The sequence below is a fragment of the Leptosomus discolor genome, chromosome 6 (assembly GCF_034619465.1).
Source record: "Leptosomus discolor isolate bLepDis1 chromosome 6, bLepDis1.hap2, whole genome shotgun sequence".
In the NCBI taxonomy this organism is placed as follows: domain Eukaryota; kingdom Metazoa; phylum Chordata; class Aves; order Leptosomiformes; family Leptosomidae; genus Leptosomus; species Leptosomus discolor.
Window position 1 is genome coordinate 22,032,809 of NC_141396.1, and position 23,212 is coordinate 22,056,020.

The window sequence follows — 23,212 nt, forward strand, 5'->3', positions numbered from 1 at the left end:
GCTGTTAACTGAAGAGCCCAGGTAACCCATAACCCATACTGAATTTAGCCATTCTTTAAGGATGAGGATGAAGCAGGGGATCTTCAGGAGTTTGTGGGATCCACTGAATTTATGGAACAGCAGATGACGTTTTAAGGGGGGCGGGGGGGGGGGGGAAATATGATAGAAAGCAAGCAGGCAAGCAAGATGATGCCAGTTCTTGTAAACATAAATCTCACTTGTGGTAAATGCCATGACATCAGACTCCTCAGGCTGCAGTTTCTGGAGCCAGGTAACAGCACAAAAGTCTTAGCTTTCCATTTCAAAAAGGAAAGCCATTTGCTACCCCTCCTGGCTGAGGAATAGTGTATGAAAATATAACACAAGGTCACCAGACGCCAAAAGAAAGCATGGGGGAGAAAGCAACATTAAACAGGGGTGGCGACCCCATGAGCTGGCAACTGATCCCTTGTCATCTGAACTCCAGTGACGCACAATCCTGAAAGACCTGCAGCTGCCATCACCTTATCTTTCAAGTAGGCACTAACTCTGAACTCCTGTAGTCTCAGCCAGGTCTTGTCCCAACTCATTCTGTAGCCGTGGGCCATCATCTCATTTCTCTGCAACACTTAACTGTGCCCAGAAGTCAACCCTGTCAAAACGAGGGGGACCATTAACCTCTGAAACTGCCAGCAGCAGTGGTGAGCCACACTGGTGTTCATCTGATCTGCATAGAGGGCTCGATGCCTTTGAAGGGCAGATTCTTTAAGAGCGGAAGGAGGAGGAAGAAAGGATTGGTGAAATGACAGAAAACCACCTCTGCACTTCTCCTTGGATGAAAGGCCCATGGCATGATTCTTCTATCCCTAGAAAAAGCTCTAAAGCTGGAATTGCTTCATACTTTCTCAGGAAAACAACACAAGAGATGTAGAAAATAATCCTAGGAGAAATTTTGCAAACCTTTATTTTTGGCAGAGGGGAAGGGGTAGTGGTCAGCTCTTTCCCCAGTTTTCGGCTTATTCCCTCTTCTATTTGAGTCTTATTTTTTTCAACTTCCGATTGTGAAATAGAAGAAAAAGGGGGAGACAGGGAATGCTATTAAAGAAGATAAACAAACAACATGAAACAAACCTTGCAATGCCCTTGCAGCAAGCTTTTTTGGTGTGTGTGGCTTTTTCAACATTTTTGGAGGGGGTAACTGAGATTCACTAAAATATCCAAGATGACAACATCAGATGAAATCTCCTTGCAAAACTTACTGCTAAATGGAAAAGCAATACTTTTTTTTTTTCTTATTTTTTGAGGTGAGAGTAGGACAGAAAATGTTTTGGTGAAACATACTTAGCTTAGCCTTGATGCTTTTTGTTCTGCATCCTGGCACTGTAGTAGCAAACCCAGACTGGTTAGTGCATCCTGGGAGAGGGGTGAAATGGTTCTTTCTCGTATGGGCTCTGCTCACAGACAGTGTCTTGTGATAAACCCCACTGCTGGTTTGTGCCTTTCTTTTCCCCAACCTTGATAAAAAACTTTGAGACCCTCTGACAAAAAGTACTGTGCCAGAGCTTATCACTAGCACAGTGCCTTGTCTGGTCATTAATCTGTGGGGAGGACTTCTGAGGAAGGTGGAAACAGTCTTACATTAGACTATGCATTTCTAAAGAAACCCTGTGCTGAAGTTCATGGTCTGTGCTGCCCGTAGCATGGCTCTGCTCATCACGGCCCTGTGCCATGGTCCTGGCATCGCGTTAGCTCATTTATGAAAGACCACAACCTCAGGCAGCAGTCACCAGATGCAGAAGAATTGAATCAGTTTCCTGGGGATGATGGCTGAAGCTGAATGTTTGCTCAGTAGTGTTGGTGAACTCCACCAGTGATATGCTTTTGCTGAAGCAGGGAAAAGCCTGTCTGGAGAGACAGAAATGAGAATAGGAAAAGCCCAGTTTAAGCTGTATTGCTGTGTCTATACTAGACATTTCTGGTTTTCCACCTGGACTGCCGAGTGATGCCCCCTTTTTTCTCAAGCCTTGAGCAGCAAAGCTGAGGCAGGAGTCTACAGCATAATTCTTAGATATGCAGGGCCTGGCACTGGGAACAGGGGTGCACAGGGTGGTGGCCATCACCCTGGCCAGCAGGTCTCCATGGGAGGGAGTCTGGCTTGCACGGCATGGCCAAGCCTCCAGCCCACAAACAGCCAAACACAAGGCTGGAGCTGCTGCAATTTAAACATTGGGAAAGCAAACTACCCTGCTTACCTTGCCAAGATGTCAATGCCTGAACCTCATGGACACATTCAGGAGTATTAACATGTTTCAAAAGTGATAAATGTGCCAGCTGGAAAAGATGACTAGTCTGTGAAGGGCCCTCCTCAGGGCTGTCCTTGGCGCATAAGACTTGAAACCTGCCAGGTGAGCACAGCCTCCCTCTGTACAAGAAAAAAGGTGATGTTCACCTCCCAGGATAACTTGGCAGGGGAATGTTCAGAAAACTTACTCCTGTTGTGTGGGAGCAGCCAGACATGGTGTTAACTTTAGAGGATGACAAAGTCTAGCTGCCCTCTAAGTTCCGTCTTAGCTGTGCTCTGCATCCGAGGAAAGAAATCAGTGGGAAAGGAGAGGGCTCTGGTGGGTCTGAGTATCTCCAAAATGCCAAACCTTGAATTCCCAAAAGCCTCATTGTCACCCATCGGTAGCATTTCCAGTTTCCCCCCTGATTTGTGGCATTGAGATTGTTTTCACCATGTGGCATGAGCTGCAGTTTATTTCTTTAAATCAACAAGTACTACGTTTTTTTAAAAAAAGAAAAATTATTTCCTTTCTGGTTTTCTTTTGGAAAATAGCAGGAGTCTGGTTTCTTTAGAGTAGTTTTTAGCAGTTTATAGTTCTTCCAATACTCACATACAAACTAGGTAGAATCTTTAATTAAAACATAATTTCTCCCCAGTGTTCAGTAACCCTCATTGTGTTGTTAACCAAACATTTAACAAAGAGTCTTAAAAGGGATGGTTAAAAGTCCCTCTCTGACTTAATGTCAGCTTTCACCATCTAGGAACATCTTCTGACGTGGGCTCTCTGTTTTAATACTGTGTCTCAGAAAGTAGGCTTGAGTTCCTAGTGTAAAACTGAATCACAGACTCCTCTCAGACCTCTTCATCCATCACAGTAAAATGCAAAAGGAGAGGCATATTTTTCCCCCTTTGCTGGACACCTCTAAATCCAGAGAACAACTGGGCTACTGTTATTTTTCATTGTCACTTTTCCCTCCCAGTAATTACAATGCAGCTCACTTTTGACAGCTGCCACTGGATCAGCCCCGCTATGTCTGAGCAGGATCAGCCCAGGGATGGACTCTGCAAGATCTTAGTTGTCCATCTGCACCATCAGCTCCATCACCGTGGGGCAGCTGCCCAAACAGTACACGTGTGACGGGATATGGGCACACTTCAAAATGGCTTTTGACATCCTTGTTCCACTCCCAGCATGACTCATGTGTCATGGGGGGGCAGAAATTGAACAGGGGGACATGCCATGAATGGGGAAAGGAGCTGAAAGTGGTCCTGGCCAGGGTGATGGCGCTAGGGCACCCCAAGCCCTGCTGCTAAACAGCTGAGGGTGCCTGGTGCAGTGACCACACGGTGTGGTTAGGAGGGCTGTCTCCAGGCTCTGCCACCGGCAAGGTTTTATTTGTAAGGCCTCTCTTTTTCACTTTTAATGGTGAGCAGCTTGGATTTTCCTGTTGCTGGCATTACTGGCTAGTGAGGAGGTTGTTACGGAAAATAGCTGATAGCAAACGGAGCTGCTGCTTTTTCCTTCTGCCTTCTGCCAAAAGGGACTGTTTTCTAGGCGAAAATAGCCAGGATTATTTTTAAAATGTTACAGCCAGCATTTTCGAGGCTGTTTTTGCATACTGAGATAAACACCTACACAGATACACATGTTGGTCTGGATATACAGTTGTGGGTGTGCTTTTCTTTGCAGAGAAGTATGATTTATTATGTACGATACACATAGTATATACATATATACATATGTATAATGGTCCCCATGCAGACCCCCTATGCAGAACAGATGTTTGGTGCTGAAGCCCCCTTTCCTCGCCGCACTCCACAGCTAGCTGGGGAAGGAGCGCGGGGCTCCATCGCCGCTCCCCGACACCCCTCACCCTTCGGGCGCCTCCTACTTCATGCGGAGCCGGGCGCGGAGCCGGGCGCGCAGGCAGCGGCGAGCGCGCAGGGTGCGCGCCGCGGGGAGCGAACAGCAGATTCCGGGCAGCCAATGGCGAGGGCAGGCCGAGGTGGCACCAAATTTCCCGCAGCCAATCGGCTCGCAAGGGGGAGAGAAGGAAAAAAAAAAAAAAAAAAAAAAAAAAAAAAAGGAAAGGGGAGGGAAAAAAAAAAAAGAAAGAAGCAGCCAGGCATCATGAGAGAGCCTGGCCCTCGCCATCCTCCTCTTCCTCAGCATCCTCCTTCCCGCCCCCCGGCCCGGCCCGCCTTCCCTCCCGGGCACGCCGAGAACCGCGCCCCCGCCGCGACTCGCCGCCTGCTGCGCTGACCCCGCGCATCTCAGCCGCGGGCAGGGGGTCACCGGGAGGCCGGGGCGCAGGGAGCCCGCCCCCGCCAGCCGCCAAGCAAGCAGCCCCGCTTAAATACCCCCGCACCCGCCTCCCCGAGCCACACGGTTCGCCGGGCGAGGGGCCGACAAGAGCCAGCCGCCTCCTCCCGCCGCCGCCGCCGCCGGGGACCTGCGCGCCCGCGTACCGCCGCCGGAGAGCAGACACAGGGCTGCCCCATGCCTGCGCACTTGCTGCAGGAGGAGGTAAGCGGGGGGCTGCCGGCGGGCCCGGGGAGGCGGGTGCTTTGTCTTCCCCTCGCCCCATCCTCCATCGTCTCCGCGGCTCTGGCAGTGCTGCGCTGCTGCTGTCTTGGGAAAAACGGTCTGGGCATCCACGCGTGGCCGTGTGCGCACGCACACACGTATGCACACATACATGTGTGCCTGTGTCCTCGCTGTGCCCCTTCTCAGTCATGAGGCGAAGTCGTTCTGTGCTAACTTAAAACATCATTCGGGCCTCATGGGGAGACAGTGAGGGAAGCGGGGATCGCCGCCGCTGGGATTATCTCCCCGTGGAGACTATGGGCTCGGATAGACTGAGCACAAAGTACAGGTTTATCTTAAAAATATCCATCTAGGTGTTCTGGTAAGGGCTGTTTGGGAAGGTCTTTTGTGCCAAGAGGTCGTGGGGTTTTTGGTAGTGCTCAGACTGTGATTTTTATATTTTCTTAATTTTTTTTTTTTTTAATAAGAAAGGGCTTTCACTTACAGCGTTTTTAAGGCAAATGTTGCAGCAGGGAGCGTCTCTAGGACAGACGCAAGGTGAAAGCGGTGAGCTGCCCAGATGAAATGAATGACTGTGTCTGCATTTCCCGAGCCAAGCGAATGTATAATGGGGAGACTGCCCATTTTTGGCATAAGAAGGTCTGAATAACAAGCTGGCACTGGGAAGATACGTAGAGCTGATGGATCTTTAGAGATTTTATTTTTTATTTTTGCCCCTCCTGGCAGCCACCCTTTGCCCAAGGGGAGGCAGGGGCTGATTCTGCTATTCCTGCTCTTGCCTTCTCATCGTTCCCCCTTCTGCTTATGCTAGGAGTGAAGGTAAATCACAGCCCCACTCTCTTGCCTGTCGCCAGCATGCAGGGTCTCCCCCAGTCCTCTGGTGCAGGTGCCGTGACCTTCCAGGGATGCTGTGATGTAAAGAGCTTTACTCCTCTCCCCACCTAAAACATATGCCAAGGCCAGTGTGCTCAGACCATGTTTGGTGGTCTTGGCATGTATTTTGGGGCATATCCTGGAGCCTGGAAAGAATCTTGTCCCCTGGGTCACATTGGGCATATTCAAATATACTGGACCTGAGATTCGGTGCCCTGGGGCCCCTACGCTGAACCCAGCGTAGGAGCCTTTGAGCTGCAGTTGGTTGTATAAGCTGGCTGTGTGCCAGGATCACCTATGGTGTGTTCAGTGCTGGTGGGGTGGGGGGTTGGAGATGGGGGAACACATCTGTTTTGCAGATGAGAGTTGCAAAGTCATTCAGAAATGAGGGAAAGCTCATGAAAATGTTTTAGCTGGCCTCCTCCACCTCTCAGCTCTAAACCCCAGATCAATCCCCATCCCATTCTTCTTGATAGGAGCTGCAGGAGCCACTGTGGCTACAAGAGGGTAAAAATCTTTCTTTCCTCCTCATTTCCTTGGTCTCCAGCTAAATAGCTGCCCGCTCTCACTCCCTCTTTCCCCCATACTCCCCCTACTAAGTCTGTAATGATGGAGCTGTGTTTCACAGCTGCTTTTTGGCCCTTTTGATTTAAGGTTAGTGTGCATGTGAGAAATGACCAGTTCGATTATATCAGTGTAATTCCAGCAGCATAGGTATGATGGTAAAATTCCTTATGTGGCCACTACGACTCTGGAAGAAGAGGTTTTTCCTCTCTGCTCTTTTCTTTGCACTCTCCCTCCTTCTCCTCTGCCCCTGTGTAACTTTGACAGTGACATAAGCTATCGTGGAAGAGAAAAATGCAACTCCAACCCCACATTCTTACTGTGGAAGCAGCATGTCCATATGGGGAGCACTACCCGTCTAATTATACCACCAGATCTCTGTTGGGAATTTTTCCTGCATAGACAAGTCTTAGATCTTTTTGGTAGATTGTCTTCCAGCCAAGGAGGAAAATTGTGACTTCCTGCCAAAATGCCAGATGAGAATATCTGACACTTTGGAACGGGCAGGATTTTTCCTTGCCTAATCTCTGGATTAGAAGACATTTCTCATGGCTTTTTTGGGGGAGGGGGGGAATTGCCTCTAAATTCTCCATCAGCTCAGAGTATCATACCCTCAAAACATTTATTAGGAAAGTAGGCAGAGACAGCCTGTAGCTGGGATGCAGAGGGAGCTGGTCCCAGGCTCAGCAGCTGCCTGGGTTCAGAAAAAGCAGCAGGATACTTCGTGTCCAGGTTTTTTCTTTTTTAACCTTTGATTCCAGAAGGAAAAACTTACAGGGCTCCCTCTGTAGAGGTCATTTTACTTCCCAAACGTGGGGAATCTGTCAACTTTGCCAGCTCCTCCCCAGCTCCTCCCTGTAGGAAGGTATGTCTGTAACCCTCTAGCCTCTACCCTTGGGAAAGGGAGGAGTTGGGTTGGCCACGTAAGCTGCCTGGCCTGATTTTAATGCCTCCCTCAGGAAACTAGGCCATGGCAGGATGGTGGTCTTTTATGAATTCCATGTGCCTGGGCAGGAATCTGCTGTTAATTCAGGAGAGGTTTCTATTAGGAGAGGAGCTTTCCCAGCTTGGCCACGCTCCCTCCTGCAGTCCTGGCTCTCCCACTCCTGCCAAATGACCTTTATTGCCCCTTCGCACGTGGAGGCAGTGGTGCAGGTGGCAGAGGGACATGTCCATCGGGCAGGTTGCCAGGAGATGAGGAGATGGGGACAGCATGCCCTCCCACCATTCACATCCCACGTGCTTGGCACCCCTAGGGTTGAGTCCCGTTGGGTGCTTGGGCTCGGGCCTGACAAAGGGCTGTGAGCACCAGCAAGCATGCGGCTGTCATGATGGAGATGGAAATCAGTGATTCAGGGTTCAGTGACCTGTCTCATTAGGGTCAGTCCTGCCTGCTCTTTTCGTCATGCATGCCTGATCAGCCAGGCTGTCACGCAGCCAGGGCAAACAAGCGTGTGCAGAGGGAATATTGTGTCACAGTTACAGGAGGGAGCCGGGAGCCAGGCTGAGCCAACTTGCTGCTTAAAACTTCCTCTCTGCGTGCAGGTGGCCTCGGCTCAAGGGATTGTCATCCCATGCCTCAGTTTGCCTGTGGGTGGAAAGCGGGACAGGGATAAGAGGCGTAGCAGCAAGCATGGGATAGGAGCTGTAGGTCTAACTGGAAGCACATTGCTCGACTTCTTCTGTCCACTGACCTCCAAGTATGTCGGTCTTGCCCCATCCTAGCCTGGAAGATGAGGCAGGGGGAGTTAAGGAGGCACCCCAGAGGAATCCACCTGTCAATCTTCCTGACGTTCTCCCAGTGATCCCTGGTGGGGTGACACAGAGAGGCAGGATATCAGGAGCAGGCCAATGATTTATAATAAAACCATGTCTCAGACCATATTTCTCTCCCACCTCTTTGTTCATTCACAAGGTTTCCTTTATTGTTTGCTTATGCACAAGCCCAGCTAAAAATATCCGCTAATAAAACTGAAGGAAAGTGGAAATCCTTGCAGCCTACAAATGATCTCACCAAAGCCACTGCTCGAAAAAAGTCTTTTTCTTTACTTTCTGCACCCTGTCCACCATTCACCTGCTCTTCCCAGAAAGATCAAGCCTCCTCCCTCTCAGGCCATGACTCGCGGGGCCAGAGCAGGCTCTTCTTGTTGCCAGGGGCTCAGCTGAAAGAATGGAGCCTTCCAGGGAAACTGCAGGCTGTGAGTCTTGGTACTGCCAGCGTAGCTGCTTATGTTTCTATTCCCTGCATTGGTAACCACCAACTTCTTGTTTTGTTTTCCCTTTTTCCTTTCTTGAAAATATCCACTGCCGCCTCTCCAAGGAGTTCTCCTCCACTTCCAGCACCACCACTGTTGGCACCGTCACCTCCCGGGTGACCAGGAATGGGGATGCTGTCATGGAAAAGGACTTACTCAATCATGAGGACCTGGCAGGAGACCGGGGCATGATAGATGATATCTTTGATGAGACCTACCATGAGAAAGGGGGCCCCAAGCCCCCCATGCAATACGTCTGGAGGAATATCATTCTCATGAGCCTGCTGCATCTAGGGGCCATACTCGGGTTGACACTGATACCTTCTGCAAAGATCCAGACATTGGCATGGGGTAAGCATGTTCCTCCATTTGTTTCTTGGCATTTGCAAACCCCAGATCTGTTGGGTGGTGGGTTTTTTTTTTCCTCCAGGCCCACAGACTTGAGGAGGAGAAAGAAGAAAGTGGGGGTCTTCAGTTAGAAGAAGCCACTCAGCCAGCTTTGTAGCAAGCTGTGGGAGGGCTTGGTAGTGTCTCTTGTAAGGTCATGCCTAGGAGGGAAGGATTGGGCGGAGGACTGCTTCACTGATTAAAGAACAAACTTGATTCACAGGTATTAGGCTTGGAAGTAGCCCACACCTCCATGTGCAGCCACTTCTGGGGTGAAGCACAGAAAATGTTTGATGGAGTACTGTGACAGTCACAGAAAGTTACAAAGAAAGGTGCTAGCAAGAGCACCTGAAGGGGTGGCTGGGGAGCCAGGGCATCATTTGGCATGAGGCTGCTGCCCAAAGACAAGAATCATTCCTGTCCTTACCAAGGCAGGGTAAATCCCACAGAGCCTCCATGTGTGAGTGAGGTGAAAGAGACAAAATACAGTTATGCTGAAGATAAAAGTCAAGAGTTAAGTCTGAAGCTCGGGTCTTTTATCATTCTTACAAAAGCACAGATTAGCCCCCATCATCCCAGAACTAAGCCTGACAACTTTCAAGAAATAAATAAGCAGCTCTCCAGGCAGTAAATTCCAGTGGAAAGCACAACCCAGCAGAAGGTAGCTAGGCGAACCTCTCCTTTCTCAGAGACCTTGCCCTGGGTAGGAACCAAACTTCTCCTTTCACTGCTTGAGAGGCAGCTGGGCCCAGGGCCCAAGCTGCAGGGGAGCCTTGCTTTCCACGAGCCTTTGTGTGGACCCCTGGAGGAGTTAAGAAGCCAAACAGCTCCCAGTAGGGAGGTTGAGAGATTGCATCCAGCCCCTGCCTTCTTGTGAAACAGAGCATCCTGAAACAAAAAGCGACAGTCTAGTTTGAGACCTGCTGGCATGGCTTTGGTTTCAGCGGTGCTCCTGCAAAGTGCTCAGCCAGGAGCACCGTCCTGGCCAGCCCAGCTGTGGACAGGCCCTGGAGTGATCCACCTGGTCTGTCATGATTTCAAAGATAGCTCCCTGGATGGCCAGACTTAACTCTTTTCCTCCTGGACCATCTGAGCCTCTCACAGGCAGAGGCCTGGGGGATAAGCATCACTGGAGGCCACAGGACTTGGTCAGAGGCTGGCTACAGAATCTGCAAAAGCAGAGGCACTGACGTGTTCCCTGTGCAACCAACATGGCCTTTTGGGGGTGCATTATGAAAAAAGACTTTCCTCGGCCTTTCCTGTGAGAAAACCTGACAGGCTGCGCTTTTCCTGGGTTAGCAGGGCTGGGTGGAACATGCAGCCTCAGCACGACTTTGGAGGAGTGTTTCAGGGCTCTCAGACCTGCTCTGTGTGTCCCATCCCTGGGCTGTCAGCTGGAGGCTAGGCAGGGGCTGCTAGCTTCTCTCACTCACTGAGCTGACAGCCTGGGTCCTCCAACCCCAGCCAAATAACCTCAGGGCATTGGGGCAAGGAGGATGGAAAAGGTAAGTCGGGTTTACTGGTTTAATTTCAAGCTTCCATCCAACCCTTCTCATCTGAGGTCCCCTGAGATACTTAAGTGGGCTCGAGCATCTTGATCCAGAAGATTAATGCCGCTTTGCATTCTGCTAAGCCCCACCTTACCCCAAAATGGTCTCTGAGGCAGTGTCTTTGCAACCGCGTGCCTGTTCAGGATGTTCAGGATGTATGGCATCCCGTGGTATTTTGTGGGAATCTGCCTTGCTTTTTACCTGATGCCAGTCCCTCCTGCTCTCCTCCCTCAGTCAACTCTGATGTGAAGTGCCAGTTGCTCTCCTGCCACTGTGAGGCACTGCGAGATTCCTTGGTGGCTTCTGGAGTGACAGATGCTCTGGGAATGGGAAAAGGACATGGAGTTTGGGGGAACTGCAATGTTCTGGACTAGCTGAAGATCCATCCTGCCCTACCAAAGCTGGAGTAGCTCCACAGAGCTCCCTGTCCTGCATCCCTGGCACTTGTTCTGGGAAAAGATTGCCCTTCTCTGCTCCCTGCAGCCAAGTCAGAGCTTTCCCCTATAGTCCATTCTCCTCCAGTGCTGACCGGAGCTGGGATACTGTGATCCTTCACAGGTCTGGCTTCTCAGCAAGGCTGCTGGCTCCTTCTTGCTTTGCCCTTTTCTCAGTTCATACCTTTCTTTAGCACATATAAGGTATCTGTGGCTGTCATCTCACTGACTTGCTGTTATTTTCCCAGCACCCCTTGGTAGCAAAGCGAGGTCTATTTTACACACAAGGATAGAGCAGCAGAGACTTATGTTGCTCCTGGCAATACACCATGGGCTTATGGCAGAACAGCTCTCCCAGTGATAGTTCTGGAGCTGCTGGGGTTTTTGCTTGTTTGTTTGTTTTTCAGATCATTCCTTCCTTAGGCTGTGTACATGTAACATAAAATTAACATGGGCCCAGATGTTCTCTGCTGCGATGCTACAGGCAGCTGTGGTGCCTGGTAGCTGCTTTACCTTCCATATTTTATTATAAGGAGCAATACCCTGCTTATACCCTCTTCGTCCAGGCCACCATCTCCTTGATGTTCCAGTCCCTCTGAAACCAGTTACCCTGGTGACTGTGTCCTCTTTTGTTTTCATTCCTCTGTGTGCTAATTCCTCTTTGTCTCTCAAGCTCTCCAGCCCTGCCTTCATCATTGTTTGCTGTTCTGCGTTGCTGTGTTCATTGTATCCCCTGATCTCTTTCTGGTACAGAGCTTCCTAGAACAAGCTGGGGATGTTGATCAGGTGAGAGCACACCATAACGAGAGCTCTCTGAGCCCTTCCAGCACTATGGCTTTCTAGCCAGCTCCCCTTTTATTTACTACTGTCTTCTCCACTGCACTTGACAAAGTCTTGCACAGTCTTTTTGGGGATCACAGAGCCAATTTCATGGCATTTGCCAAACAACATAGAGACTGAGTCTGGAAGGGCAGGATGCAAAAGTGATTGACAGTTTCTTCTCTAACTGCTCTGAGCCTCCCTGGAAACATGATTTGCAGGTTGTCTTCTTGGCCTTTGGGTGCAGCAGACTGATGATATTTGTGTTAACCCCTGTTGGGCTGGCCAACAACATCTATAGAACAGTGACAGTTCCTTTTGATGTGGTGCTCTAACAACACCCCAGCTCCCTGCAATACCAGCAGTGGCAGAAGCATGGGTTGATACCATTTTTTGTTTCTGCTACATCATCTTTGGATCAAGGAGCATCTTGCTGGATAATTTAGGCAACTCTGACAGCCTCAAAATCTCAGCCAGTAGTACCCCCAAGGGATGTGTCCAGCAAAACATCTATAGAAGTTTTTTGTTACTTTCCCATCATGACTACTGCAGGCAACACCTCTGTACTTAATGACCTCTCCAGGCTTAACTAGCAGGTGGCGTGCTTCTCCTCTGTGTGTGGAGAACAGAGGAGGAAAGTTGCCAGGTAGGAAAGTTAGGTTTTAGCAACAGTAGCTCCTATTGCTCCTCCTAGACACTATTCCCCTTATGCAACCCACATGTTTCCTTGCTCTTGGTATTTCTCCTGAGACCAGCACAACCCACCTGGCTAGCAGGACTGGGAGGCAAGGAGGGAACAGTCCAGAGCTGTAGTTTTCCCTTGCACTGAGCAGAAGCCCAAGGACACCTGCTGGAACAGGGACACCTCTTCATGTAAACATCCTTGGTGTTGACTGCAGGTGACAATGCCTTTAGCACATTCCTGGCTTCCTTTCATAACTTGAGGTCTGAATCTGAGCCCTGAAGAGGTAAAGGCTGGTGAGTCATATAGACGTGACTAAATCCGGAATGCTTTGGGTTTAGTTTTTGGAGCACTGAGTGCATATTACTGTCAGTGGTCATAATTCTTTGTAATCCAGTTGAATGGATCATTGGGAACATCAACAGTGAGCTGACAGTCTTTTGGATCTTGGATATTTCAAAGCGTGATCTGGAAGATGCTTTTGAAACCTCACCTGATGGAGTGCCTAAGTCCTTCATTTTGGGGCAGCATCACAGGGCAGCTGTGAAAATCTGTGCTACTTTATTTCACCTTCCCTACTCTATTTCCAATTTCATTCCTAGCAGATGACCTTGGAGGAGCTTTTCTTCTTTCCTGTGAGATGGTGATTCCCTGGCTATGCAATGTTCATCATTGTTTGCAGGGATGAACCCTCTGAATCATTAGGGTGCTGGATTCTTCTGTTTTCCACCAGACTTTTCAATCTCAATGTCTATATCCTGTCACTGTCACAACAACTTTTAGGTATGGCTGATGGAGCCCATAGTCCCCAAGTACAGTTTGGGTTTCTGTGGAGCTGGGTGACACATATGCATAGACTGAGAATCAACTCCTTTCCTGCAGAAAGTGTCTGCTCCTTAGATAAACTACAGCTGCTGTATACGGGCAAGAGGCAAGGCAACATGGGATTAATAATTAGAGTTGTGGCCATTGTAGTAACCTAGGATGCAGCTCCAAGAGAAGTCAACACAAGCTGCTGAGGTTCATGGGTTTTGGATGAAGGCCATGACTGTTCTATGCCAAGGCACCCAAAAGGAGTGGGTACTCTTCCAAATTTTTAATGAAAGCTTTCAGGCAAGGCTACCCAAAAGCAATTACTGGGTTGTCTGGTTTCTGGGTCTGTCAGTGTCCCCACCACATCTCTTTTGTGATTCCTTGTGCTTGTTGATATTTCTTCATTGCTGGTGTCATCTTTTCCTGAAGGGGATATCCACAGGCAAATTCTGAGAATTGCCTGTATAAAAGAGATACAGATGAGCTTCCTTCTTGCAAAGCTTAAATACCACAGTCCTCAGCCAGAGTCATCTTCCTGGAGGCCTCTTTTACGAAAAAATTCCCAGTCAGCATGTGAGGACTCATTAGAGAGGGAAGCCTGAACTCAGGGCTATAAATAGAGCCTCATCTAACCTGGCATTTACTTTCTAGTGCTATTGCAGATCATGAAAGATTGCATAGTTCGTTTCTGTCCCCAGTGCACTGTTAACTCATGCCTACTTGCCCCACAGTGGAGAGCTGGACTCTTTCCCTATCAAGTTGCCCCACATATCCATTGCAAGCTGCTGTTGTTTATCATGGATTCCCTGTCTGGTGTCTTTCATAGAGTCTGTAAAGGTTGGAGGTTAAATCCAGACTCCTGCATGCTGCTCTCAGCTCTGCCATAAATTGCTTGTCACCCTTGGAAATCTACCTCAGCTACTGAGGTGTGCACCATAGGTATAAAGTTGCCCAGAGGTTTTATGAAAGGTGGTTTGCAGGGTATAGCTGCTTGTATTCAAGGGAGAATGGTGGTGAGTCACACTTCTGCCACCAGTAGGAAGCATCTGAAACATCCAGGAGTGGGTTTTGTTGTTACTGAAATGTCTGAGGCCAGAGAGGTTCTGCAAATCAGAGTCATATGTTAGGAGTTTTTCAAGGTTTATGCTTCTGTATGAATCTGTGGGGATAGTGACTGATATAAAATGAGTCTTAAAATCTAAAACCAACAGGGAACTGATCATGAGCTGGTTCGTAGCTTTCAAGTCAGCATCATGGGGCTGGGTGAGACCTTCAAGGTGTCTAACATAAGTACTTTACTGTCAGTAATGCCAAAGGGCCCTGCTCCAGCATCCCTTCTCCCCTTCTAGGCTTGGTCAGCTTTGTGAGCGTTGCTCAGCTCCATTGTCTCTTGCAAAGGCTTTATCCTGCTGCATTTGCATGCTTTTTCATCACTCTTCATACCCAATAAATCAGCTATGACCCATGACTGCTTGGCTCCTCTGAGAGACCACAGAGGTATGAGGCTTGCACTGCATTCGGCGGCAGCAGGCAGGGAAGCTAAGGGAGAAGATGAAGATGGGAAGTCACGATCAGATTAACAGACAGGGAAGGTCGCAGTTATACAGCAGGATGGGAGTGAGGAGCGTTCATGCAAGTTTAAGGGGCCAGAAGGGGATGTTAAATCAGCTGAGGCCAGCTTTTAGCAGATAAGAGATTAGGTCTGGAATGTAGAAAAACAAAAAGGAGGTGACAGAAGGAAAAGGGAGCAGGAGATGATAGGAAATAAAGCCTGGATTATTTTGAATGAAAGAACAGTGCCTTATGCATGTCTCAGATCCCTGATTCCAGAGGAGTTTCTGGCAGAGAATATATTTTCTTGGTTCAAGATAAGCTTGATTAGAGCCACTTGGCTGGACTGAATGGTATTGTCAAGCATACCAGTGATTCCTATCCACAGATTTACGTGTAAGAATAAGGAGCTGTTTTCATGATTGTTCCAATTGCCTGAAACCTGCAAATTTATACCAAGGAAAGTTTCCCCTGGGGGACTGGTAAGAAGGCATCCCCAGGGGACTGAAGGTGGATCAGTTGACCTATGCACAGATGTGCACGCTTCCCTCTCAGTGTCTGAGCTTGCAGGGCAAACCAACTGTTGAATGCCCTCCATCTTTCTGCCAAACTTCCTGACTCTTCCTTCGTAGAGGAAGAGTTAATTTTCGGGTCAAATTTTCTTATCTCCAGCTTCCTAGTGTAATGCTGCTATGACCCTATTGGATTCTCTTCTCCATTTCAGTTCTAGGACCAGATGCTGGAACCTGGGTTAAATTCCAGAGATCCCAGGAGGACATGCGGAAACACACAGACCAGGGCAGACATAAACACATGATCCAGAGGGAGAGGGATGTGGTTTTTTATTAGCTGCCAGGGGGGCAAGGAATTCCTTCTGACCTATGTGGAGAGGGAACACATGGAGCAGCCTCAAAGCTCAGCTGGGTCCAGCAACGTCTGCCCCTGCTGTGAGCAGAACTTGCAATGAGTTGTTGGCCTTGGGGTTTCCTTCCATAAGTGGTGCAGGAGCTGAGCAGATGGGGGGGATCAAAAAGATCCTGGGCCTGGGAGTCTCTGGACAGATTTTAAGTCAATGGTGGAGCTGGAGGTGAAGACCAGGCTTGAGTGGGATGCTATAGGTTAGATCTTTTTCTGGCCAGCTTCTGCTCAGAAAGAGAGTAGAAGAGAAGCTTAACCCTGGGCTTGAGCTGTCCCCCTGACGAACTTTAAGATCATCTACCACCTCTAGGTGAAACGCATGCAAAAGAGATTTAGTAAGGAGTGGTGAGATAGGAAAGCAAGACCTTTGATTATTTGGAGTGGGAGGAAAGTGGGAAGCTGTTCCCTGGTGGACTGCAGAGCCGTTACCAAAGGGCTATGTGGAAGCAGTCACTTTATACAGTTTTGACAATCCTACACCATGACAGATGGCACTATGCTGAAGAACCAGCCCTTGTGACAAGCCTTGTAAGGCCGGAGCCTCCTCCCTTGTCAGAAATTAAGAGCTGAAGTGATTTGCCCCACGTTGCTTAAGAAGCCTATGCTAGCTTGGGCACTCTCACATTGATTTTTATTGCCCCAATCTCTGCTCTCCATGGGTTCTTCTCTTGCTTATATATCTTTGGGGGAAAGCCTGCCTTTGTGCTGCTCTGCCTGAAACTTTGCTGCAGGCTGACCTGTTCTAATTGCTCCAACACTTTCTTTTCCTCTCCAGCCATTCTGTGTTTCCTGCTGAGTGCTCTGGGGATAACAGCTGGATCTCACCGCCTCTGGAGCCATCGATCCTACAAAGCCACACTGCCTCTGCGGATCTTCTTGACTATTGTAAACTCCATGGCCTTCCAGGTAAGCACCTCCTCAATGTGCCACTGGTTCTTAGAATGAAGTGCTTTCCTGAATCCCTGTCTCGGATATGGGGCACAAGCTGATGGAGAGATTCCTTTCTTCTTCTACCTCTTGTTAGGAAACAACCTGCCCTTTCCATCTAACTCTGCAGTGCTAGAGTCCATCTCACTGTCTTCACCTTGTCCCCTCAGAGGGTGACTCTGAGACAAACTGGGTGGGGAGAGGACTGTTGTTGGCCAAGACCAGGGGCAGGAAAGCTCTCCAAAGCAGGAGTGTACGCTCCCTCAAGATGTGGTCTCCCTGTGCTTGCTCCAGGTCCTGTGAAAGGGGTGTGGAAGTGCTAAGTGCTTTCCTGATGTTGCCTCACCCTCCTCTTGCTACATGACTGAGAAGGGGGGAGACACCTGCACAGCCCAGAGAGCAACGCTGTGGAATTTGCTGCTGCAGAAAGACCAAGAACATGTTGAGATTATGCAGTTAGGGGGGGTGCTTCTTTTGTTTGGAGGAGTGGTATTCAGGAATAACCCTGTTATAAATCACACCACTGGCTTCCAGAGAGTCATCCCAGGTCAGTGATGTTTCAAGGACAGAAGGGTTGGGCCCATTCAGAGTGGCACAAGTGACTTCAGGCAGCTGATAAGCACCTCAGGATATTGCCTAACGACTCGAGAGCACTTCACGGTCCACAAAGCAAACAAACTGGGAAGTTCTTAGGAACTGCAGAAAGTAGCAGATGGCCCTTTAGAAGAAGTCAGAGTGAAAACCCAGATTGACACTGCACAGAAAAATCCTGGTGGTCTCTCAGGTTTGCTGCTGTGAGGCAGCTCTGACAGCACTCCGTCCTCCAACTGTACTTGAAGGGACTACATAGGCTTGCTGGTGTGTAGGAAGTACTCAGGAGGGTGGCAGGGTGCAGCACTTTCTGCTAGAAGAAAGTGAACAGAAAATTACCAGTGCTGTGACACTAAGTAATTCTGTAGCTGAGGTATGGGGGAAGGGTAAAGCCCAAGTGGACCAGGTATTTTGGAGTCATTATCTTCCTTTCCCTCTGTGTAGCCATAGAGGATATCACTTCATTGAGATGTAATCAGAACAGGGTGGGGATGAGGTGGGGTTTTTTAGCCTTGAAAAACTTCCTAAATTGCCATTGACTTTGCTATTCTCTGTTAGTACCAAAGCAGAGTCTCTCATGAGGAAGAGGAAGGGCTAAGCTGCTGATGCCAGCTACTGGTCCAGAACTCATCAAGGGAACGGGATGGGTTGCTGTGTATTGGCTAGTCCCGTACAAATACCATCTTTCACAGGGTTATAGGGCAGAGGGGGAAAGAATTTGCTGAGCTATTGCTGTAGGGGATAGGAATAGACAAAGATGAGAGACAGACAGATATTCCAGCTTCAATAGGAACTAATCCAAAGTTTTACTGAAAATTCAGTACCATTCCCCATGGATTTATTTTTTTTTAATTGTTACTTTCAATGAGATCAGGAGAAGGTTTATTTTCAATTTATCTCATTTCTGTTAGTGGCAGCAGCTCTAAGGTGACACCGGTTAAGTTTTAAGGCCAGAGAAGACTAGATTACCTTATCTGAGGTCCTCCAGAAAATGCCTGTTGGCTGCTCAGAGACCTCTAGCTTGTGATTTCAGAGAATTTGGGAATTCTCCCCCTAGTCAGCTGCAGCACAGCAGAAGCTCTGCTGGTTATACCCTGTAACTGGAAACTCCCAAGGAAGGAGGCATTCTCCTAGGCTTTGCTTGCTGGTCTCAGAAAGCCATGATTTTCAGACAAGGTTGCAGTTAGAGGTGGTCCCAAAGTAAGATCTGTAGAAAAGATAATGTGCTAAAGTTTGGGTCAAGATACTAACTTTTCAGCTTTGAGACCCCTGATTGGTGTTTGTGCACAGGGTGTGGTAGATGAAGTGTTACCATGCTTCAGCTGCGATACATGGTCTCTTTCCAAGTTTGTGCCTCCTGCCTCCAGCAGAAGGATTTGCAGGAGACAAGGGAAAGCCTCCACAGATGTGCAAGCCCAAGCTGTTTGTCAGCCTTCAGGCTGGGCTTTCTCTTGTTACCTGATGCTGTGTAGGGTCTGAAATGTGAAAGTGACTTTGGGTCACAGGTGAAACATTTCCAGCATGGATATTGGTTGTGTTTCTCTGCTTACTAGATAGGGAAAGCTGCTGGGCCACCCTCTTCTCGGGGAATGCTGAGTGACCAAGCTCTGGCTAATATCAGTGAAGGCTGGTGATACTTGGGGGTGCTCAGCATTTGGCTGGAAGGAAGGCAGCAGTTCCCAGTATGTGGAAACAAGTGAGAGTTGAATCCTGGCCCGTGTCTATCATTGCCTTATTGCATGGCCTGCAGGTAAATCATTTTATCTCAGTTGAAGGAGTGGTTACAGCACTTGAGAGGGACTTGAGGAGTTTTGTGTCTGCTACAGGGTCCCTGTGTGGATAAGCAACTTTGTCTTTCGAGGCAGGAAATAGGGATGATTATGCCACTTCGCTACCTTCAAAGTGTTTCGAGGAAAAGTCCTGTGTAACACAGGTGATAAAGGCGTGCTTGGATCTGTTTCGTGTTTTCCAGGACAGTGTAATACATAGCTTTAAGCAAACTGAAATCTTGGTATAAAGGAATGAGCACAGGCTCATTAAAATCTATTCTTAAAAGTGGCTAAAACAGTCCTTTCTTAAAACCAATTATGAAAGCTTTGACATTTTCCAAACAGTATTGATTTTGCAGCTTAAACATAATGGTTATAGGGCTGAAGGAGGATGTTTTTGATAACTGTCATTGAAATGGTGTGTTTATTCTGTTTCTAAAGAGGGGCCTTAATTTTAAGACTGATTTCTAATGGGGGAAAAAAAAAAGTTAACGAAACCTCTTCCCCAAGTTAAACAGACCTGATTTGGCAATCCCGGGAAAAGCAAGGCAGGTTGACCCATGGAAAATGTCAGGGCAAAGGGAAGGGGCAGGTTGATCAATCCCAGCTGGCACCGTGCAGGGATGGGGACAAGTGACCAACAAGAGCTGAGCGTGTGAGGGAGGAGGCACCGACTGGCCAATGAGGGCTGGCTATTGCAGGTGTTGGGGAATGGGCTGAGCAATCAGAGTCTGTGATGCTGTAGAGGATATGGAAACCAAAGCCTGAAGTTAGCCAATTAAAAAAAAAAAAAAGAAAAGACAGCCCACCAAAGAAGCAGATTTCAAAGAAAATTGAAGCGGTTGAGCAAAGACGACACAACCTTTGTTTTAAAAGCCAAAACCCGCAAACCCTAATGAACGATAAAATGACTAATACAAGTTCAGGTCAACGGGATTTAGTGTCTAAATGTTTTAAGCCCTTTTGTTAATTTGAAAGGAACATCTCCAGCCCTGGCCCTAAGTCTCCGCTCCTGTTGCCTTGCAGAATGACATCTATGAGTGGGTCCGGGACCACCGTGTCCATCACAAGTTCTCAGAGACAGATGCGGACCCACACAATGCCAAGCGGGGCTTCTTCTTCTCTCACATCGGCTGGCTGCTAGTGCGCAAGCACCCGGACGTCATAGAGAAGGGCCAGAAGCTGGACCTGAGTGACTTAAAGGCTGACAAAGTGGTGATGTTCCAGCGGAAGTGAGTGGTGGGGTCAGCCCCCATGCAGAGCCATGTGGGATGGAGCAGGGACCCTGCAAATGGGTTGGGGACCCCAAGCGCCTTTGAGGGAGCATGGGGGGATTGAGGGCATCATGAGAAATGTGAGTCTTTGGTCGGCCTGAGGCTTTGCTGTGGGATGAACTGTGAGAAATGAGCTGTGCCTCTCCTATAGGAAGTATTTAGGAGCTAGTGCTACCTCCAGCCCTCCCACACCGCTTTCTTGCCCACCTACCCTGCAGCACCTAGCCACCGGCAGATGCTACAGACCCACCACAAAGCACCTCCACTCCTGCCTGCCCACAGCCCAGCTGCTGCTTTGGCTGGCTCAGAGCCCACCCACAGGTGCCTCCAGGCCATCCTTGGAGATGTTGTGGTACACCTTTAGGCCATGCCTCTGCTCATCTCCCATCAGTCTCCTGGGAACAGTGTGGTGAAAGAGGAGTTAGAAATGGGGATGTGAGAGAGGCAGTAACTGGGAAGGACAGTCTTGATTCACTGGTGCCTCTTGGGTGGGGTATATCTCAGCTATCTGTGGCTATACTGGACTGATCCCCAGAGGAGGTGGGCCTGTCACCAGGGCTGCAGGGTTGAGGGACTGAACCCGTATGGTAACTACCCTCACTCAGGAGTATCCTAGTTTAGTCCCAGATGAACCAAGCAAGGTTTATGGCTTCCCTCCTTTTGTATCTGGGACTTTTCTTGTGGGTCATCAGAGTGGTTCAGCTTCCTCTACTCCCATCTGTCTACTGTGAGAGACCTCACATGCTCACTCATTTGGTGGGGCAGATGTCCCTTGCTTGCACTTCTTGATGGGGTCTATTGGTAGGCAGGGCCAAGTCTGCAAGGAGTTGCAGTGCTGGGCCGGAGATGGAGAAGGTACCTTCTGTGGGACTCTGCAAGTGTGGGCTTGCCTTCATGGGGACGAACATAGCTGAGAAGCAAATGGCAGATGAGGCCACGAGCAGCAGCTGGTATCTGGACTCAAGATGATGGGGACGTTGCTTTGTTCACATGTGAGATTGAGACAGGGAGAGCAGGACTTTAGTTTGAGTCTCCTGCCCAGTAATAAGACTTGTGAGTCTCCAGGCATGGCTTCTGCACATCCAGGGCATAAGATGCAGGGCTCAGGGGTGAGGTATTTCTGCACTTGATTTTTCCCTGTATAGCTGAATGTGAATCCTCCAAAGGGAGGACTGAACCAGCCCTTCCTGTCATGCCTCTGCCACTGAGCACTTTCCTCCCGGTCCCTTCCTTTCCAGGTACTACAAGCCCTCGGTGGTGTTGCTGTGCTTCGTACTACCCACTGTAGTGCCCTGGTACTTCTGGGATGAATCCATCATCATCAGCTTCTTCATTCCAGCCATCCTGCGCTACGCCTTAGGGCTCAATGCCACTTGGCTAGTGAACAGTGCTGCTCACATGTTTGGCAACCGGCCATATGATCAGTACATCAACCCACGGGAGAACCCCTTGGTCAGCCTGGGGGCCCTAGGTATGTTCAGCATCCGTGTCTTTTGCTGCAGGTAGTCTGCAGAGTGGGGACTGCCCTTTGGGGCTGCAACTGCTTCTAGGAATTTCTGTGAATCCAGGTGTCCCCATTTCTTCCTGCACCCTTCCCCTTCAGCCTTTGCACCTGGGGGTGTTTCCCAGGCTGGCCGGTGAGTACATAAGGGCAGGGGGTTATCAGTTCCCACCAGCCTCTCTCCAGGCTGGAAAGGACTCTGCTATACTTAGCACCTCCTTATCTCAATAGCAATATTTTATTTACCCTGCTTGAAGGTCTCTCTGCCCTGTTCATCAGACTGAAAAATGTGTGCTGCAGTCTCTGCTTATCTGTCTTAGATTTGTCAACTTGAAAACCAGCAGATGCACATTTGGACATGTTCTCAGGGCAGCTGGTGATTTTGGGGGTACTTGAGAATATGACAAGCCAGATCATCTCATGTGTTTTCCTGAAATTTTGGGGGCCTAGGAAAGTACATCCCACTGTCAGCATTTGCTGTGATCTGTTCTCCCAAGCCCAAATTCTCAGCTAGTTTGTCTCACTGTGCGTCACTGGGGCTGTGCTGATTTCCACCACCGAAGGATCTGCTCCTGGATTTTTAGTAGGGAGGTGTTTGAACTGCAGAGACTCAGAGGGTAAAGCAGGAGTCCAGGCGATGTCATTGAAGGGGTAAGCACTGAAGCCAGTGTTGACAGTGTCCAGAGCACAGGCTGGCTGACTGGGGTAGATCACTTTGTAGAAGTCTGTCTGCATTATTCCCATCTGGAAATGCCCTTTGGATTAGGACTGCTAGTGTTGTAGGAGTATTGATTGGCCTGTCTTGTTGGGGACTTGCTGCAGGTCTAGCTGGTAGCTCAACCGATACTAGAAGTGCTCTTGTAGTGACAGAGGAAAAGCCATTAGGATTACCGTGGTGTTTTAGTGCAGTCGTTCTGCAGGGGTCTTTCCCAGGGTCTTTCTCAGTTCCTTGCCACATGCTCATTTTCCTCTAAAGCACCATAGGTCCTCTATGACTGTCATTGCCTCATTTGGGCCAGCCTGGGTGTGCTGGTCCATGCTCAAATGAGATGGGGTAGATTGCGGAGAGGTGAAATTGGGCTGAGAGGAGCCTGGACTCAATCCAGAGCCTGTTTCAGGAATGTGGTGCTTTGGGCCAAGGTAAAGCAGCCACCCTGTAGAGCTCTGCAACATTTTATCCTTGGTCATTTTGCAGGAGAAGGCTTCCACAACTACCACCACACCTTCCCCTATGACTACTCCACCAGTGAGTTTGGCTGGCACTTCAACTTAACCACAGCCTTCATCGACCTCATGTGCCTCCTGGGGCTGGCCAGTGATCGCAAGAAGGTCTCCAAGGAGGTCATCCTGGCTCGGAAAATGCGAACTGGAGATGGGAGTCACAAGAGTGGCTGAGTTCCTGCTCCCCTTCACACACACACCCACACCTCTCCTTCCTCCTTTTTTCTCCCTTTCTCCCTTCCTGACCCCTCCAAACACGCTGGACAAAGGTT

The 23,212-nt window shown here is 49.1% G+C and overlaps 1 protein-coding gene across 1 annotated transcript; it reads left to right on the forward strand.

The window, feature by feature from the left end:
* The first annotated feature begins 4,763 nt into the window (after positions 1-4,763).
* SCD (stearoyl-CoA desaturase) lies at positions 4,764-23,114 on the forward strand. The gene is made up of 6 exons (XM_086466897.1): positions 4,764-4,790; positions 8,569-8,854; positions 16,433-16,563; positions 19,971-20,176; positions 21,457-21,689; positions 22,915-23,114. Exons 1-6 carry the CDS (start codon positions 4,764-4,766, stop codon positions 23,112-23,114), a joined length of 1,083 nt encoding a protein of 360 aa, XP_086323023.1.
* Positions 23,115-23,212: the final 98 nt, after the last annotated feature.

Bases quoted from the DNA above. Each gene is read 5' to 3' on its own strand.
- SCD (XM_086466897.1), top strand. From the start codon at position 4,764: ATGCCTGCGCACTTGCTGCAGGAGGAG. The intron at 4,791-8,568 runs GTAAGCGGGGGG...CGCCTCTCCAAG, and splicing joins CGCACTTGCTGCAGGAGGAG to GAGTTCTCCTCCACTTCCAG. The intron at 20,177-21,456 runs GTGAGTGGTGGG...CTTCCTTTCCAG, and splicing joins GTGGTGATGTTCCAGCGGAA to GTACTACAAGCCCTCGGTGG.